Here is a 19,307-nt window from a genome sequence, read left to right as displayed (position 1 = left end):
AAAGTTTCCTTCATCATCAACATCAGAAAAGGATAGCATTATAAAAAAAAGGCAATGGAGTGTAATTTTAAACAATGTTAAAATATGTACAGATATATTTTAAAGAGCCAATATCAAGCTTTTCTTAAGCCTTTTATAGTAAGCTACATAGACATTTTACCATTGGAAAACTAAGGACATTTCTTTTATGAAATATTAGTTATTTTTGGTAGTTCATTTTCCTCCCCAGAACCCTAGATGACTCAATCTGTGAAAAAATGCCTTCTTGTCCTTGTTGGTGCCACCCTTTTATTGACGTCAACCTGGCCTAGGCAGTGTGTCTGTATTTCTCTCACGAAAAACAAACAACATCCAAACTTTTGCAAAGATAGATGTGGCTATTGTGTGTATAAAATAAAAGGGGTTTGGCTGATCACAGCTGGCTCTGTAGAGAAAGTGGGTGTGGGTGTTAGTCTGGGGGCAGTGCTGGTAGCGCTGACTCTTCCTGGAAGGGGCTTTTCCTCCCTTATCCACGTCACAATGTGAGAACCCACTCCTTCTCGTGGAGGGGCTGGTGGAGGGGCTAGTGCTCAGAGGGCAGGTATTTAGAGGAATACTCAGAAATGCGTGAAGGGATTAAAATACCGCTTTGAGGTGTTTTTGTGAGGAATTAACATTATAATGCACTTATAAGCTCAAAAAGTTGATTTAGCATAATATAGGCCAAATTAATTTTGGTTGCTAATTAGTGGCACAAACCAAGAGACTTATTCCCCTACATCATGAAAGAGACCCCAGAAGACCTGGACTGAACTGAGCTCCTTCTGGATGAACCCTCTGTGAGATCTCTGGTGGTGATTGGCACGAATTTTTTCAGCATTTGCAAAGCCCGTCTCATAAACTTTTGTCCTACAAAGGCATATATAATGGGATTCAGGCAGCAATGAGTGTAAGCAAAAGCTTCTGTCACTGACACTGCCAGTCTCAGGTTTTTGTCTCCATTACATGTGGAAGGGATTATTTGTTGTAAAAGCAAAAAGTTCAAGAAAAGGGAAATGTTGTATGGCGCCCAGAACAAGAAGAAGACTCCCACTATAGAGATGATCAGCTTAACAACGCGGTGCTTCTTTGCAGTTTTCATCTTCACCAGTACAGGAATGATCCTGGAGTAGCAAGCTACCATCACCAACAAAGGCAGGATTAGACCCAGCATGTTTGTTGCAAACAGGTCATAATGATACCAATCTTCATTTTCGGGGAAGAAATAACATTCGTCTTGTTTACCAGAGTAGTTTGAGACTTTTGTAAAGATGAAAGACGGCAGAGAAACACAGGCGCTCAAAATCCAGGAGGTGAGGGTCAGAGCGATGGTTAGCCTCATTGTGCGGTATCGTGCTACTTTGTGACTGTACAAGATAACAATGTAGCGGTCTAGCGTCATGATAATCATGAAGAAGATGCTGCTGAAGAAGCCTGTTCGGTGGAATCCTGACAAGATGTGGCACATGAAGTTTCCGAAGGTCCAGTAGCCCATCATTGACAAGTTTGCGTAAAAAGGCAGTGTGATCACGAAGAGGAGGTCAGAAAGAGCCAGGTTGAAAAGACATATGTCCGTCAGGTTGCTCTGCTTCCAGTGCTTCACCAGGACACAAACCACAAGGCCATTACCTTAAAAAAGGAAAATAGTTAATGTCACATTCTTGTATTTTGGACTCTTCAAAACTGAACCAACTTACCTAAAAAGCCCAAGACGAAAACCAAGCTGTAGAGAGTGATTAAAAAACCTCTACTGAAGGTCTTTATGTCATTCATATCACATGGAGCACCACCTTCATCGCCGTCATAGTAAGATGAGTAATCCGTTGTGGTGCTAGCGAAAAATGATATATTATCTGCAGAAAAAGATTTATAAACACATCGGTTTCTGGACAAAAAGAAACAATTCAATTAGATTTTACATAAGTTCTGAATGAGAAAAATCGGTAGATTGATCACGTTTTTGGTCACCCCATCACATTAGTTGCACTATATATATAAATGCATATATATATATATGTATGTATGTATGTATGTATGTATGTATGGATGTATGTATGGATGTATGTATGTATGGATGGATGGATGGATGAATGTATATATATATATATATATATATATATATATATATATATATATATATATATATATATATATATATATATATATATATATATATATATATATATATATATATATATATATATATATATATACCCCTTGTGCTATCTTAGATGACCCCACCCTTACATTGACGTGTTCTCCCTACCATGACAAAGGTGGATAATGGTGAAAAGATTTCATGTAATCCATGGACACCAGTGAAGATCACAAATCATTGAAGAAAAAAGGTTCAGAGTACTGTCTAGTGGGTCTAGATGACCCAACTCCCAACGTTAAAGTGCCTAGGATAGCACAAGGGTTACATATAGTGATATATATTTAGACATATATGTCTATTTATACATATACATATGGTTTTATTTTCAAGAAAATGCTAAATTGAGTTTGGAGCAGAAGTGGTTTGATATGTACTTGCATCAATAGGTATTAAAGACTTGATAGAATTAAAAACATAATCCATTGGTCCAGGTTCTCATTATAAATTAAAAACGGCTCATTTTTCATTATTACCAGATTAGGTAATGGTAAAAAATATTGTATTGCAAAGCTACTTTATAGGAGCTCCGGCTTATAAGCGTAGTCGATTTTAGACAGTCAATAACAATAAAAAAAAAGACAAGCTAAAAAAGTAGCATTACATCGAAATCCTTACTTTAATAGAACTAGAAGTAGAAATAGAAAAAGAAGTAGAAGTACATTGCAAATAATTGTTGAAATAATTACAATGCTAATCCAAAAATTAATAGTGCAATTTAAGAAAATTATAAATATACAAAAACAACCACAACAACCAGTTAACGAGTGATTAACTTCAAAGATAGGATTTCAACATGGAAAATAAGTTAATGATTAGATAAGATATTTATTGTAACAAAATGTCATTAAATTACATTTTATTTGAATTAAACATTTAATGAATACTTATTTACCTGCCATGTCTCATTGATCAAATAGAAGGCAGAATTCTGATCTTGGTTACTCCTTGGTTACTTTGTTTACATGCGAAGCGTTCCAATGCACAATGAAGAACTCGCTAGAAGTTTCTTCTATTAATAAATACATCTGAAAAAAAGCAGAACTGCAGTTTTCACTTCCTGCAGATACCCACACATTTCACACATCAGTCACAAAAAAAGATGCACACAACCTGTAGGGAACATGCAAACCACTGATGTCAATGGCATATAATTATATAGATATTTTCTACCTTGATGAAAACCCAAATTGCTCTACAGTCTAAACCCCCAATCACCCATACATGGGCAGGTAGAACACAAACAGAACCAATAAAAATTGTCACTATAGGCAGACTTTAATACACAAAAGACACTTGGGTTCAAAATATTGTTGTTTGTTTTATTCATTTATTATTTTTATTATTTTTCAAATAAGATGCAGCAATGCTTCTAATATATGATATACTACCGTTTTTATTTGTTTCTTTTCTTTTTGGTTTTAGCATCCTTTTTTCAGAGATTTTAGATGAACAACATATCTTTGAATATAAATGATGATTGAAAATGTCCTTTTTTGAATTTATACACTGAGCAAACCTTGTTAAATCCCCTGTTTCTTAAATCTCAACACTTGGTCTTGTTTCTAGTTTATCTTATATAATTTAAATCTATGTTAGGGTCCACAACAGGACAGTCATTTCAGACTGGTTCGCCATAAAAAAAAGTGTGTCAATACTGACCTCTTATGGTGAAAATGAGGCTGCAGTAAGTTTCAGGCCATTCTTGGGCACTTCACAGTGGAGTCTCCCTGCAGAACTTGTGCCTCTTTCTTACCAGTTCTAATGTAGTTGTAGTTGTATTACTGTTGGCCAGTAGGATATCACAGTTAGTAAGTTTAAACAATATTGGAGTTATAGAGGGGTGGGGCAGTGGTTAGCACTCTTGCCTCACAGCAAGAAAGTCTCAGCTCAAATCCCGACTGAGACCTTTCAGCGGAGAGTTTGCATGTACTCACTGTACAGGCAGGCACTCCAGCTTCCTCCCACAGTTCAAAGACATGCGTCACAGGTTAATTGGTGTCTCTTGATTGGTTATGTAGATTGTATGATAGTGTGGCAGCGTAACAGACTGGCAACATGCTCAGGGTGTCCTCCTTGCCCAACAGTAGATGGGTTGGCTCCAGCAGCCCTGTGATCTTGAAAGGGATTTGGCTGGTTCTAAAAATGGATGCATGGATAAATGGATTCAGTTATTCTCACTTAGACAGGCATCATCCATTTTTGCCTTTTGTTGTCTTTCTTTCCTGTTCAGCCTGAACCTCTACAGCAGGGGTCGGGAACCTTTTTGGCCAGGAGAGCCATAAACGCCACATATTTTTAAATGTAATTTCGAAAGAGCCATACAATAATGTAGTGTCCCTTTCCCACACTAAGGCACGGAGACTTAACCTCTTTTAGGGTTCTTTATTCTGGTTACTGTAGACCGCAACAAACGCCGTACAATCAATTCAGCAACTCCTGAATCTCTCCCGCCGAGACGAGAGCACTTCTCCCAACTTTATATTCCCCCGTCCTGCTCCAGCCCTCCCATTTCCTTATTCGGCCCATGGCTGAACCCCATTGGTCCAAACTCCCTAACAACAGGCTGAGCGACAGCCCTGAGGGCCAATCAGATCTCTGCTTGAACGATGCGTTCCATGAACTCCAGAACTTTTAACGCGGCCCAACAGCCAAGTTAAACTCAGTCCGCGACAATATGTTTAAAACTAAATATACAAGTGAATGTGTGCATTTGATGTAATTTCAACATTTTTAAAGTCCAATAAGTCTGTGGATTCTTTTTAATAACATTGTTATACTGTTGCTAATAAATGATGAGTATTTCTCGTGGTGGTTTTGCTGATGGTCTAGTCTGGTTGATCCGTGGTGAGTTTCTGCTTCATGCAGGCGTTGAGACTTTAAACGTGATCGTAGGTCTGAATGTTCTTTAGATGTGAGACAGACATGGAACCAAACACACACACCCACGCTGCAGGAGTGACGGGCAGCAGGTTTACGTTTTTACCATCTCTGCGCGATTCACCTGCTGCCGGGCCCCCCCCCCCCCCCCCCACACCCCACCCCCTCTGCTTTTTTCCTCACACATCCCGTCCCCAAAACTGCGCGCTCTTCCTCAGGGAGGCAATTCAAAGGTTTCCGGCTGGTACAAACTCTGTGAAATAATAGATAACAGTAAACTGATAGTTTTTTCTCCAAGCACCGCTACTACTGCGCGCCTCTGGCATTGCATCGCGCCCGAGAAGGACTGGTCTAATGAAAAAAAAAAGTATAATTAAGGATTTGTCTGCGAGCCACATGTGACCATCAAAAGAGCCATATATGGCTCGCGAGCCATAGGTTCCCGACCCCTGCTCTACAGCATTAGTGTCATGTAGCGATCCATATACTCCTTAGTTCCAAATACATTTTCCAACACAATGTGGTAATCAGCCTCCCGAACCATTTGCCAAGGTGCTGCTCTGTACAAAAAAAAACAAATCTATCACAGGAAATTCTATTTCTTTTAAAGACCCCATGCAGTGAAAATGGTGTTTTTAACATGTTCTTGTAGAATTTTTCTCTTGATGCAGGATTAGCACTATGTTTCTGAGTTTTTTTGTTTCAAATCCCAGTAGAACAGGAGCAGACGAAAAAATGCAGTTTGAAAAGCTTGTGGTTGTCGCGTAAAAACTACAATCGGAAGGCCACAAGCTCCCTGCTCCGCTCCATTCTGATGCATCCACTTGTAGATACTAGATCTTGCTTCAATATATTTCACCATTTTGTTGTATTGCTAATGGTTGCTTGGAGTTGTGAAGTGCTGTAGATTATCGGGAGAGAGTGTAAACAAAGGGCTGATGGGAAATGAGCACAAGCTTACTCTGCGCCTACAGTCCCACCAACAACTCGGGGCAAATTTCGGATGAATTCCTGCTGCTCTGCAGAAACAATATCCTAGAGAAAGACACAGGTTTGGCTGTAACCAGCATAATTACAATTAAAAGTGGCTGGGTAGCTCGATTGGTAAGGTGGACGGCTGCCACGCAGGAAACCAGGGTTCTCAGAGGGGAATGAACAATGGTAATGGGGCAATGGTGAGCAATTAACATCACCCAGTGAGGGCCAGATCCTTGGGCAAGACCCTTAACGCTGCCTCCCGGCATGCCTCGCCTGCAGCTCACTGCTTCCTCAGGGGATGGGTCAATTGCGAATAAATTACACACCTAAGTGTGACAGATAGTGGGACTTTACTTTAAAAAAAGATGATCAGAGTGTGAAATTAATACAATTCAAATAAAATTCTGTTTAAAGCTCATAAAGGCTCACACACAAATAAGGCTTTGTATCTAAAACATTTTTAATGCAAATGTTGGTTCAACTATTTACCATTTAGACAACTTTGGCTGGAAACAGCAAAACTTTATGTGGATTTTAGGCTAATATGCACTTACGTTGTGTTACCACGACAGCAATGTGCAGCAAGATGGCACCACATAGAAGAGCTGGACTTCATGTGATGACATCCTGGTGATTAACACAATGGTTTTGTCCTGGACACATTGGCTCCTGGGTTGCCTCCTGTTTATTGGGTGAGGGTGATCCTGATGATTCCCAAATTGGTATCATATTACATCTCAGCCTGGCTGGTCTAGACTTTTCTTTCTTCTTGTCGGGGGCCTCTGCCATCTGCTGGCACCCTCCTCACATGGGTTTGGGGGAATCTGCAAAGGCTGACTTCTTACAGAGCCGCCTGGTGAACTGCCCAGGGTGCTGCATGGTCCTACTGTGATTGTTGCAGTATTTTTGTGTGGTTGTGCAAAAAATGCCACTCTTTTGCAGCAAAATTATATTTTATTTTAACAACATTAGGCTATTGCAACGTTAATCACTCTTTTAATTGAGAATGAGTGAATTACTGTTTATCTCTTCTCTGTCTAGTTCAGAACATAAAAAAACCTAAACTGAAATAAAGCTAATATCTAAACTATTCAATAAAACATTTCATTTAAAAGGTCAGCATATAAATTGTTACTGACACTGCCAGCCTCAGGTTTTGGTCCCTTTTGTGGCTGTTTCTTTGAACAAACAAATATAACTCAATATTGTGCTTGTGGCAACACATTGTAACCTGGTAAAAGGTTTCCTGTAGCCCCTCCAACTGGAGAGTCTTTTAAAACTTGTTGCCCCAAATTTGCTCCCTGTCTGGAGTTCAGGCTGAGGTATCAGATATGCAATAATATTGTCTAACCACGAAAACAATGTCGAGCAAGATGACAGGGATGGGATTCGGGACACAACCTCAGGACATAGTTCAGAGTCATTTGCAGGGTAGAGCAGATCAAATAGTTATTTCAGTATTTCTTTTTTCAGACAGGCAGGACTACAGATGCTCAGCAGGCATGGTCATCTGGGTTTAAATGTGTGGGTAAAATATGCTTTTGGAGGGTAGAGTAGAGCACCTAATGCGCTCTTCAGTTATGGATTTACACATAAAAACTTCTCTTTTTATTGAAAATGTCGCCAAGTACTACTTTAAGAGTCTGTGTAAAGGATTACTTCATCTATTACCACATCGACCTCCTCCTGAATCAGATCTGCCATTTCTATAGCTAGCACTGCTGAGTTGCAGTGGGAAATTGTCATATCTGGATCTGATGCCAAAAGTCTGGCCTTACCGAAAACAAATCCTACTTTGATGACTCTGTCTGAGCCTGTGAGGCTTAGATAAGCGACCCCACCATCACCTTTTGTTGATGCATAGCAGAAAACCTGAACTTCTACTACATAAAACATGAATCACCTTTACATTCAACTTACAGGTTATGCCTCATCAAAGGCAGCAGACACAGACAGGAACACACAGAACATTTCATTTTACCTGCTTCTGCAAAACAGCAGCACTTTGTTTCTTTTATTTTGATTTACAATTTTTTCATTTTTTTCCTCTTTTTTTAATCGATCATTTTGATTTACTTGCTGCTTTCAGCTCATAGCCACTAGATGACAGTGTTTTCCACAGAACAGAATTACTTTTAAATACAAATTTACTGTCTGATTTCCGGTCACATGATTTATGACTCTGCAAATGACAGAGAAGTAACAATAACTTTAGACAAAAGTTCTCTAAAAGAGATACATTTTATGAAAAGTCACGAAAAAAACTTTCAACCTGACTAAAGATAATAAGAAAAAACAACTGTTTATTTATTTTTTAGATTATTGTGACTGTAATAATGAAAATTTGTACTTGTGTGAGGACCTGATATATTACAAAATACATTCAGAATTCAGAATGCTGGGCATTTTATTTTATTTTTTTTATCTAAAGTAAAATTCATTAAAAAATATACATAAAAAAGACAAACTGATTAAACACAAGATGGTGAAATAATGATGTTATAATTCCTTTTTCTGACCATCTGAGTTCAGATGTCTATGGTTTAACTATGAGGTTTTACAGTTTTGAGGTTTGAATGGATTCAGGTAAAGACAACATGCTTTCTTATTTTTCGCCAATAAACTTTTGTCACGTTAATCTTGGACAAGATTGACGCTGCGCACCAGCTGAATTTAAAAATGCTCTTTCATGATCCACGTATTCGACAGGTATGAGGCTTATCAGCCAGGTTTGAACATTCTCACAGGAACATCAGTGAACTTTGACACATATTAAAGCCACACTGACAAACACAGAGTAAGCAAAACTAAAAAAATCCAAATCAATGTCCAATATGCTGAGTTAAGAATTCCTTCTGGTCAATAGAAATGGATGGTGTATTAGATTCCCTGACAATTTGTGGGTTGGGTCCCCTTTGGCTGACTCTTCTCCAATCTGTAAAGTCTCACCCGTTTTTTATGGTTTAGTACCCCCATCTTATTATTTTCCCTTCTCTATTTCACATTTTTCCGAGTCACTAGATGACAGGTGTTGATGAACAGAATGAGTGATTGTCAACAGTTTAGGGGACATGCAGTTTTACAGGAGGTGAGTGTGTGTGTGTTTTCACTCTGTGTGATCTGCCTGAGGATAACCCAGTGACTTGTGTGGAGTTAGCTCACACCACAAAGGTAAATATATTTTTTTAAAGGAAAAAGATGCAAATCAGTGCATTTAAATGTCATTGCCATAATTGTGTTTTAATCGTGCACATTTTTACCACATACCGGTGGTTAAATTTTAAATAATGACTACTTAATATGCTTTACTGTAAATACTTTTGCATGTATGGGAGCAGTGTAAAAAGCAAGCCCAGAACTGTCGTAATAAGAGTCTGCTCAAAGAGGAAGCTGCTAATGTACTGATCAACATGCTGATGATGAGTCTGACCAGTCAGAAAGAGGAAGAGGAGAAAAATGAGGAAGAAAGCTGCACTGGCACAAAGACAACTGACAACCTAGAAAGAGAAGGTATACTGTTATTATTATTTTTTCTTTTGGATCATGTGAAAAACAATATAATCTTAATGGTTGCTTTATGAAGAAAACTTGCACTTGTATTTGGTTGTTGGACCCCTTAAGATTTGGAAATGCACAAATTCTTTATGAAAATGTTTCAATGACACAGGAGAAGACCATATTCATTTGACACCAATGAAGTCTGAAAATTCTGTTTAGGGCACCTTTATCTCTCATTTAAGTATTAAGCAAATAGGATTGAAATATGGAAACTTTAGATCTCAGTTAACCACAGACCCATGTTAACCCTTGTGCTATCCTTGGCACTTTAACGTTGGGAGTTGGGTCATCTAGACCCAGTAACCCTTGTGCTATCCTAGGCACTTTAACGTTGGGAGTTGGGCCATCTAGACCCATTAAAGAAACCAGTTAGGAATTACATAGGTTTGTTTTGTATTTAAATTTATCATCATTTTTGTGAAAAAGTCACCTTTGTTCATTTATACAGTAATTTCCTACTTCAATCATGTTTTGATCTATTTTAAAAGAGTTCCTAGTGGTCTTTTAATTGTGATTATGCTGTTTTTAGCCAAAACTGAAAAACCTGTGTCATTTTTTAGGATGTTCCTGCATAGTGGCAGTACTTTATTAGAAATTTGGCTCCTAGTTGTGGGCGGGAGTGTTGGCGTGGAGTAACGTAGAGCACCTCACACCCCTACATAACCAGTGCACAAAAATGGCGAGCAATATTGAAGCTATCCAGCCGTACAGTTTTCAACCAGATACCGGCTCAGATGAGGAAAACAAAGACGTACATGGATCTATTTGTCTGCAGTGGATACATCGAAATGGCCCAGAGCGAGGAGTTTGTGGCCTGCCATTAGTAGCACCTGTCAGAGCTACAGGCTTTTTCTATTTTTTTAGTCTGCTCCTGATTCACAACAATTTGAATAAATAAATACTCAGAAACACAATTTAATCCTTCATTTTCTTTACGTCCTCCAGTTTGAGAAAAATGCCACAAGAACATGTTAAATACAACAAAAACACAATATTCATTAGAGTGGGTCATTAAGATACTTAATTTAATCTCAAACAAGAAATTCTTGGCATTCATAAATCTTAATTTCCCTGTTATCTTTAACAGGATGATGTTAATGTAGACTCTGGATAATGGGGTAAACATAATCTTAAGCTGCATTTTGTCGTAAACAAGCACTATCTTGTGGGAAAAGGTAAGCATCCCAGTGAAGGTTGTCTCCTCTTGAGAAACACAATACCCCAGTTGGCCAGTAGTGTTGGTCTTTTTTTGAACATAATGAAGGTACATTTAAAAGAAGCTGTGGAAGAGGAGCCTCAGAAGCTGCTTTTCTACTTTAACCACATGACTTGCAACACTCTGAAGTTGCTACGCAAACGCATTTGTAGTTCCTTTAATTTTTTGGTGGGTTTTGCCTAAAACTGTCAGAAACAGCTAAAAAAAAAGACATTTAAATGTGTCTCTCAGAAATCTACATTAGTCATTGCTGCCAAAAATTATTTAGTTAGAAGTTGTCTTTTGCCACATTTCCTTAGATGTTGAAATAAACATTTTGTATATATGTGCTTTTCTTTTTTTACATGTGAACATTTCTTATTGCAAAGAAAAAAAAGAGGCTATATGGTCAGCAGGCAATCTTCAAAGTGGACAAGGTCTTCTACAAGCCTGACATTCCTCTTAAAAAAAATACTCCAGCAAGCTTGAAACCAGACTGTGGTCAGTGTCTGCAGGGGAACAAGTCAACAAGGCAGCCAGTCTGTTTGACTGATGAAAATAAATGACAACTAATCTATAATTATTAAGTGTTCCAGATTGAAGTTTAATCTTTTTTTTTTTCTGAACAACACATAATAATTTTACTTTTTACAATTGATCTTTTGCCTGACAAACCACTCCTGACATGTTTTTATGTTTGGTTTTCCTTTAATAGGTAAAAATGAATGACAGCAAGACAATTATGAGAGTACAACAGATAATGGGACAACAACGCTCTGGCTGGTATGAAAGAACATTCAGCTCACCACTTTATTTCTTTTGACATGTATTTGTTGGCCTGGTGTGAAATCCTCCTTATTCCTTTATCATTCAGTCTGACTTTTTTATTTCACAGTTCAGCGGTCGACAAACATTTCTGTCGATGGTGACAGTGACACGTTGATAGAAGCGTGACACAGCTTTTTCATAAGGAATTTCATTGCTTTGAATATATTTGAAAGAAAGGTTTACATGGGCTAAATCTAACAAAACCTTCAAGATTTCTTTCTTAAGCATTTGTATTTAAAAGTAAACATTATAGGAAAAGATGTGAAACGCATAACATTGTGTTTCTGATGCATACAAATTGTATCTGTTGCACATACTAACACACTGCACACACTCTGTCTCAAAAGCTTTATGCTTCACAGAAGGCAGCATTTTTAATGCCTCTTTGAACCAAGCTGTCCTATTTAAAGCCATAAGGTGCTATAAGAGAGTATCTAAGAACAGGGAGACAGTCTGGGTGGTAACTAACCCCAGCACCTCCATTCCTATCAATAAAAGGGTGTATATCATATGAGTAGTGAAGGTTATGCATCATTCCTGAGCACTACAAGTGTCCAAACGTAAATTCATGATACTTTTAAGTTTGGTCATAATTCTTCCATTGCACAAGAAGCTGCTTTTGATCATTTCAGTCAATACCACCAAATCTGCGATTACTGACCCAAACTACAAGAGTTATATCCGTATTAAGGTCTGTACATGATCACATATTTCAAAAGATCTTACCATTTTTTTATAGAATTTTATATTTCCTCCTTCACCCAACTGAATGCACTGGAGCACCAGATCCTTTATTACCAGGACTTGCACAGAAAAAATCTGTGCGAACGTGTCAATATGGGAGGGTTTGCTCAATCTGTTGTAAGAAGTTATAAATATTTAAAAACATTTTTAAAGTAAACATCAAGTAAAAACTGATTTTAAAGATTTCTCTGACTGTTGAAACAATGAAATGGATGAATGGTTATGATTTCTGCTATGACTATATACAACAACTAGAAGGAGCTGCATTTCCAGAAGAAAATGCAGGGTTGAATGCTGTACTGCTGAATGAAAGCTGAATTAGCTGAAGAAATGGCTGAACTGTACTGGAAGAACCATGAAAAGTTAAAGGTGCAAAAGTCCTAGCAGGAATAAGCTGAAAAAGTTGAACATTGTAATAATAGAATGGCTAAAATAGGTCAAAGTTTGTAGAAGGAGTTAAGCATTAAAGCTGAAATTGTTGAAAAAATGGCTGAATTGTTGAAAATGTGAAGATGTTGTTAATATGGCTAAACGTGCTAGCACTGAAATCAGCATCATCAACTGACTAAAAAAAACACATTGTTTGAGAGTATCATATAGGTCAAAGCTACATGTTCTAAGTAAAAAAAAAAAATCCACTTTTTTCAAAATGGCGGCTTTTCTATTAATTTTATCTCCATAGCAACCATTTTATGTTTGGGTCGCCTGGGGATGACGAAAAAATCAACGTCAGTTTCAGACAAATTGGAAAAAGTTAACCCTTGGATGTCCTTAGCAACGAAGTTTGTTTGCTAACCACGCCCACAGTCCTTATATGTCCAGATCCATTGAATTTCAATATGTTCAGTTCCAGCCATGGATTAAGTTCTTTGCAATATTTGCTTCAGATTTTGTCAAAAAATGGCTTTCAAACTGTAGGTAGTGTTGCCATCCCATAATAATTGCAAAATTTATGTTGAAATCCAAAGCCTTGTGAACATTTAAATGTTTGAACGGTGTCTCTAGCTGAAAGCATGTTGAAGTTACAATGGTTAGAAGAAACAAAGGTTTTCAAGGATTATCCTTGTATTTAAATGGAGCATAACTCCTGGAAAATCCTGGAGTATCCTGGAATATCCTGGAATATCTTAAAAGGTTCAAGGATTTGAAGGACCAAAAGTTATGGCAGAAAGGATTAAGCTGAAAGATCTGAACATTGTAATAGTTAAATGGTTAAAATAGCTAAAAACTGAAGTTTTAAATCGCCTCACAATTAGGCTGAAAATGGCCGCCAAACCATAGTTGGCGTTGCCATCCCATAATAATTTCAAAACTTATATTTAAGTCCAAAGTCCTGTGAGCAGTTTAATGTTTGAACGGTGTTTCTAGCCAAAGGCATGTTGAAGTTATTATGGTTGAAAGAAACAAAGGTTTCAAGGATTCTCTATGTATTTTAATGGAGCAGAAATCTTGAAAAACCCTGGAAAATCCTGGAATATCTTGAAAAGTTGAAGGATTTGAAGGGCCAAAGTTCATAGCTGAAATAAAGTGAAATAGTTAAAGATTTTAATAATTTTATGGTTGAAAAATTTGAAGTGTCCGAACGGGGTGTCGAACCGGGCGCCTCATGCACCATAACTTCCCCATGTATTTTAATAGGGCAAAAAAATCCCGGAAAACCTGGAATATCTTAAAAAGTTGATGGAATTGAAAAACCAAAAGTCATAGCATTAATAAGCTGAAAGAGCTGAACATTTTAAAAGTTGAATGGTTAAAATAGGTTAAAAATTGTAGAAGGAGTTAAGTGCCGAAAAACGGCGGAAGATGGCATAAGAGGAAAACAAAGGGTTGAATGCTATACAGCATTCTATACAGCATTCAACCAATAATAATGGATTAGATTTATCTCCGTTTTCCAGTCACTCAAAGCGCTTACAGTGTGTCCATTATTCATTCACTCCTCATTCATACTTGGTGATGGTAGCTACTGTTGTAGCCACAGCTGCCCTGGGGCAGACTGACAGAGGTGTGGCTGCCAGTTCACACCTATGGCCATCACCAGTACATTCATGCACATTCACACACCAGTGGAGCCACACTGGAGACAAGGAGGGTGAAGTGTCTTGCCCAAGGACACAATGACAGTTGGCTGGGGGGAGTGGGGATCGAACCGCCAACCCTTCAATCATTGGACGACCCGCTCTACCACATGAGTCACTGCAGCCCATATACATAAACAAGAGAGATCTTTGGTTTTATTGACCAGGTTGATTAAAAACTTTCAAAACCACTACTTTATTTGGACAAAGAGGTCTAATCCTCAACACCCCCAACTGTCAAGTGCTGAATATTTTCGAAAATCTTGCAGGTTTTACAACCAAAAATGACAAATATTAGTTGAAAAACACAAGGCACAAAGACCCAGATCTTTAAAAAGCGTCTTGCCAGTCCAGCCCTCCTAAAGATGTGTCTTAGGGGCAAATTCTGCTTATTAGGCGGCAGTGGCTCTGGCGGTTGAGCAGGTCATTCATTGATCGGAGGGTAAGACACTTCACCATCCCTGCCTCCAGTGTGGCTCTACTAGTATGTGAATGTGCAGGAATGTCCCGGTGATGTTCAGAGGGACTTTAGGCCCGAACTGGCACCCATGCCTCTGTCAGTCTGCCGTGGCTACATCAGTAGCTGCCATTATGAATAAGAAGTGAATAAATAATGGACACATTGTAAGCACTTTGAGCGTCTGGAAAAGCACAGACAAATTTAATCCATTCATATAATTATCATTTTTGGGTTTGGGTAGCTGATCCAGATCTGTTTCCAGATAATATGAGCTGTGGTCAAATACTACAAAATTTATTGTGTATAATTTTCCAGTGCAAAAAGAAGACGTAGAAAGACCGGTCACTGTTTTACACCAGCAGTTAAAGCTCTTGTGCCAAACTTCAGTGGATCAAAGTAAGGGTCATTCTTTGAACTCAAAATTTTAAACAGACACTCGAAAGCAACATGAAGGCCTTTGAGGATGAATTCTAGCACTTTTATTGTAATAAGGTAAGACAATTTGTATAACAATATTTTGTTTCTTTGCTTTTACATAATATATAATACAGCATTATTAATTATTTTTTATTCACTGTTCGGCACATCCCGTCAGAGGTCCCCAGAGCGAATCGGCTTCCACCGATTCGCACAGGTGGTTTGGGAAAGAGTTTTATGCTGGATGCCCTTCCTGACACAAGTCTGTATTTTGGGGATCCAGACTTGGTCCATCTCTATAATAAATAAATATTATATATATAATGATACAATATGTTACAATATTCCTTTTATTTTCTACAGATTGAGACAAGGACCAACTGATGATATCAGGTTTGTCATCTTTTTAAATTTTTATATAAACTACACTTACAACTGTGCTTTCGAGTACATTGATATTAGTACATGTCAGTGTACAGAAGTTAGGAAATTTTTTGCGTTGGTATTGCTTTTGGAATTCAGTTGATAATTTTTAATCCTCAAGTGTCAAAGATTAACTGGCACTGCTACAAAAGTTGGACAGCTTTTACAACAATGTCATTGAAATGGTTTGTTTTTATTACAACAGCCTTTAGGCTAAAATCAACATTGAGAAGATCAATAATGAGGTGCTTAAATTCAAACGAGGTTGAAAACTGTTTATTCGTCTTCTTTAAAGTGTTGATAACAAAGCACAAAGGATGTACACAAAGCTTTCTAACCTTTGCTTTTCAGGATAAAATTTTGCAGCAAACGGCATCAGGCTTTAACCCTTGTGCTATCTTAGATGACCCCAGCCTTACATTGACTTGTTCTCCCTACCATGACAAAGGTGGATAAAGGTGGAAAGATTTCATGTACCGGTAATCCATGGACACCAGTGAAGATCACAAATCATTGAAGAACAAAGGTTCAGTGCACTGTCTAGTGGGGTCTAGGTGACCCAACTCCCAACGTTAAAGTGCCTAGGATAGCACAAGGGTTAAAGGAGTGGCAGGCCTTTATGGACCCAAAGAAGATGAATGAGTTTAGTGAGTGCGCCCCCTGCTGGAGGAAATGACAAAGCTGTGACAACACCACTGAAAGAGAATTTAACCCTTGTGCTATCCTAGGCACTTTAACATTGGGAGTTGGGTCATCTAGACCCACTGTGCTCTGAACCTTTTTTTTCAATTATATTGTGATCTTCACTGGTGTCCATGGATTACATGAAATCCTCTTCACCTTTATCCACCTTTGTCATGGTAGGGAGAACACGTCAATGTAAGGGTGGGGTCACAGGACAGCACAAGGGTTAAGCCGTCAGGGATTGTGTATCATACAAATTAGACAGCTTTAAAATGTGTTTTTACCTACATGCAAAGTCCATTTTTAATCGTTTCACATTGTCTTAAGTGCAAATATTGTTTATAAGGCAGCAGTGGCTTAGGCAGTTGAGCATTTCATCCAATGATCAAAGACAATGAAAAATTTAAGCTGTGTAACATAATGAAGCCTCCCCTATTTCAGTATAGAGAAGAGACTGAGGTAAGCATGGACAAGAAGCTCATCATAGTCATAAACTGAAAGCGGCTCTTGTGCTGTCAGCACAGAAACCAGGTCAACAGACCCAGCAGTGAAATAAAATGTACTGACACACACAACCACACCCACACTTTGTCTGCGTCACATAAAAATACTAAAGAAAATCCAACAGGGTGAAGTCTGGCAAAGGTCTAAACCCACAGATAGAAAAAAGGGTGTAGTTTTTCAGAAATAATGTTCCACATTACACATCAAGCTATTAGACTGACAAATAAAATGATATATTTGTACTTAGTATAACCTTTACAATTAAAAGTATTTCCCCCTTTTTCATTAGTAGTTTGCTTCTTTCTCTTTCGGCTTTTCCCATCAGGGGTCGCCACAGCGAATCATCCTTTTCCACCTCACTCTATCATGAACATCTTCTACCCTAACGTTAGCCAACTTCATGTCCTCTGTTAAGACATCCATGTATCTCCTCTTTGGCCGTCCTCTTGCCCTCCTGCCAGGCAGCTCCATCTCCAACATCCTTCTACCAATATATCCACTATCCCTCCTCTGAACATGTCCAAACCATCTCAGTCTGGCTTCTCTGACTTTGTCGCTAACACAGGCAACATGAGCCGTCCCTCTGATGTACTCGTTCCTTATCCTGTCTAACCTGGTCACTCCTAAGGAGAACCTCAACATCTTCATCTCCGCTACCTCCATCTCAGCCTCTTGTCTCTGTCTCACTGCTACCGTCTCTAACCCATAGAGCAGAGCTGGTCTCACCACTGTCTTGTACACCTTTCCTTTGAGTCTTGCTGACACTCTTCTGTCACACAACACTCCTGACACTTTCCTCCAACCGCTCCAACCTGCCTGCACTCGCCTCTTCACCTCTTTTCCACAATCCCCATCACACTGAACTGTTGACCCCAAGTACTTAAACTCCTGCACCTTCTTCACCTCAGCCCCCTGTAACCTAACGCTTCTACCTTGATCCCTCTCGTTCAGACACATGTATTCTGTCTTACTACGACTGACCTTCATGCCTCTTCTTTCCAGAGCAAACCTCCAGCTCTCTAGCTGTTCCTCCACCTGCTCTCTACTCTCACTGCAAATTACAATGTCATCCGCAAACATCATTGTCCAGGGAGATTCCTGTCTTACCTCATCTGTCAGCCTGTCCATCAGCATAGCAAACAAAAAAGGACTCAAAGCTGATCCTTGGTGTAGTCCCACCTCCACCTTGAACTCCTCTGTCTGACCTACAGCACATCTCACCACCGTCATACTTCTCTCATACATGTCCTGAACTACTCTGACATACTTCTCTGCCACTCCAGACGACCTCATACAGTACCACAGCTCCTCCCTCGGCACCCTGTCATACGCCTTCTCTAAATCTACGAACACACAATGCAGCTCCTTCTGACCTTCTCTGTACTTTTCCATCAACATTCTCAAAGCAAAAATGGCATCAGTGGTGCTCTTACGGGGCATGAAACCATACTGCTGCTCACAGATCTCCACCTTCTTCCTAAGCCTGGCTTCCACTACTCTTTCCCACAGCTTCATTGTGTGGCTCATCAACTTGATTCCTCTATAGTTGCTGCAGTTCTGCGTGTCACCCTTGTTCTTAAAGATCGGAACCAGAACGCTTCTCCTCCATTCCTCAGGCATCTTCTCACTCTCTAAAATCCTATTGAACAACCTTGTTAGAAATTCCACTGCTGTCTCTCCTAAGCACTTCCATACCTCCACAGGTACGTCATCAGGACCAACGGCCTTTCCGCTCTTCATCCTTTTCAGAGCCTTCCTAACCTCATCCTTTCCAATCTCTGCTACTTCCTGCTCCACAACAACCACATCTTCCTCCCTTCTTTCCCTGTCATTTTCCTCGTTCATCAGCTCCTCAAAATACTCCTTCCATCTTTTCTGTACACTCTCTTGGGTTGTTAGCACCTTTCCATCTCTGTCCTTAATCACCCTTATCTGTTGCACGTCCTTCCCATCTCTGTCTCTCTCTCTGGCTAGCCTGTACAAGTCCTTCTCTCCTTCCTTTGTGTCTAACCTGTCATATAGCTCATCGTAAGCTTTCTGTTTGGCCTTTGCCACCTCTCTCTTCACTCTACGCTGCGCTTCCTTGTACTCCTGTCTACCTTCCTCAGTCCTTTCTACATCCCACTTCCTTTTAGCCAACCTCTTCCTCTGGACGCATTCCTGTACTTCCTCATTCCACCACCAAGTCTCTTTACCGTCTTTCCTCTTTCCAGATGACACACCTAGCACCTTCCTACCTGTTTCCCTGATAATCTCTGCTGTAGTTTCCCAGTCCTCTGGAAGCTCATCCTGACCACCCAGGACCTGCCTCAACTTCTGCCTAAATTCCTCACAAGTTTCTTCATTCTGTAGCTTCCACCACTTGGTCTTCTTTTCTGTTTTCCC

General features: G+C 39.2%; 1 protein-coding gene across 1 annotated transcript; it reads right to left on the bottom strand.

The window, feature by feature from the left end:
- Positions 1-6: 6 nt before the first annotated feature.
- Positions 7-3,174, bottom strand: LOC101163603 (C-C chemokine receptor type 1). Its single transcript, XM_004078022.4, has 3 exons — positions 3,069-3,174; positions 1,716-1,871; positions 7-1,647 (listed from the first exon to the last, which is right to left on the bottom strand). The coding sequence occupies exons 1-3, from the start codon at positions 3,073-3,075 to the stop codon at positions 755-757; spliced, it is 1,056 nt and encodes a 351-aa protein (XP_004078070.1). The 5' UTR covers positions 3,076-3,174; the 3' UTR covers positions 7-754.
- Positions 3,175-19,307: the final 16,133 nt, after the last annotated feature.

This window comes from Oryzias latipes, chromosome 16 (assembly GCF_002234675.1).
Source record: "Oryzias latipes chromosome 16, ASM223467v1".
Classification (NCBI taxonomy): domain Eukaryota; kingdom Metazoa; phylum Chordata; class Actinopteri; order Beloniformes; family Adrianichthyidae; genus Oryzias; species Oryzias latipes.
This window is presented reverse-complemented; position numbering and strand designations above follow the sequence as displayed.

Excerpts from the sequence above, each read along its gene's own strand:
- LOC101163603 (XM_004078022.4), bottom strand. Across the intron at positions 1,648-1,715 it reads TTTCGTCTTGGGCTTTTTAG|GTAATGGCCTTGTGGTTTGT; the intron begins GTAAGTTGGTTC and ends TCCTTTTTTAAG.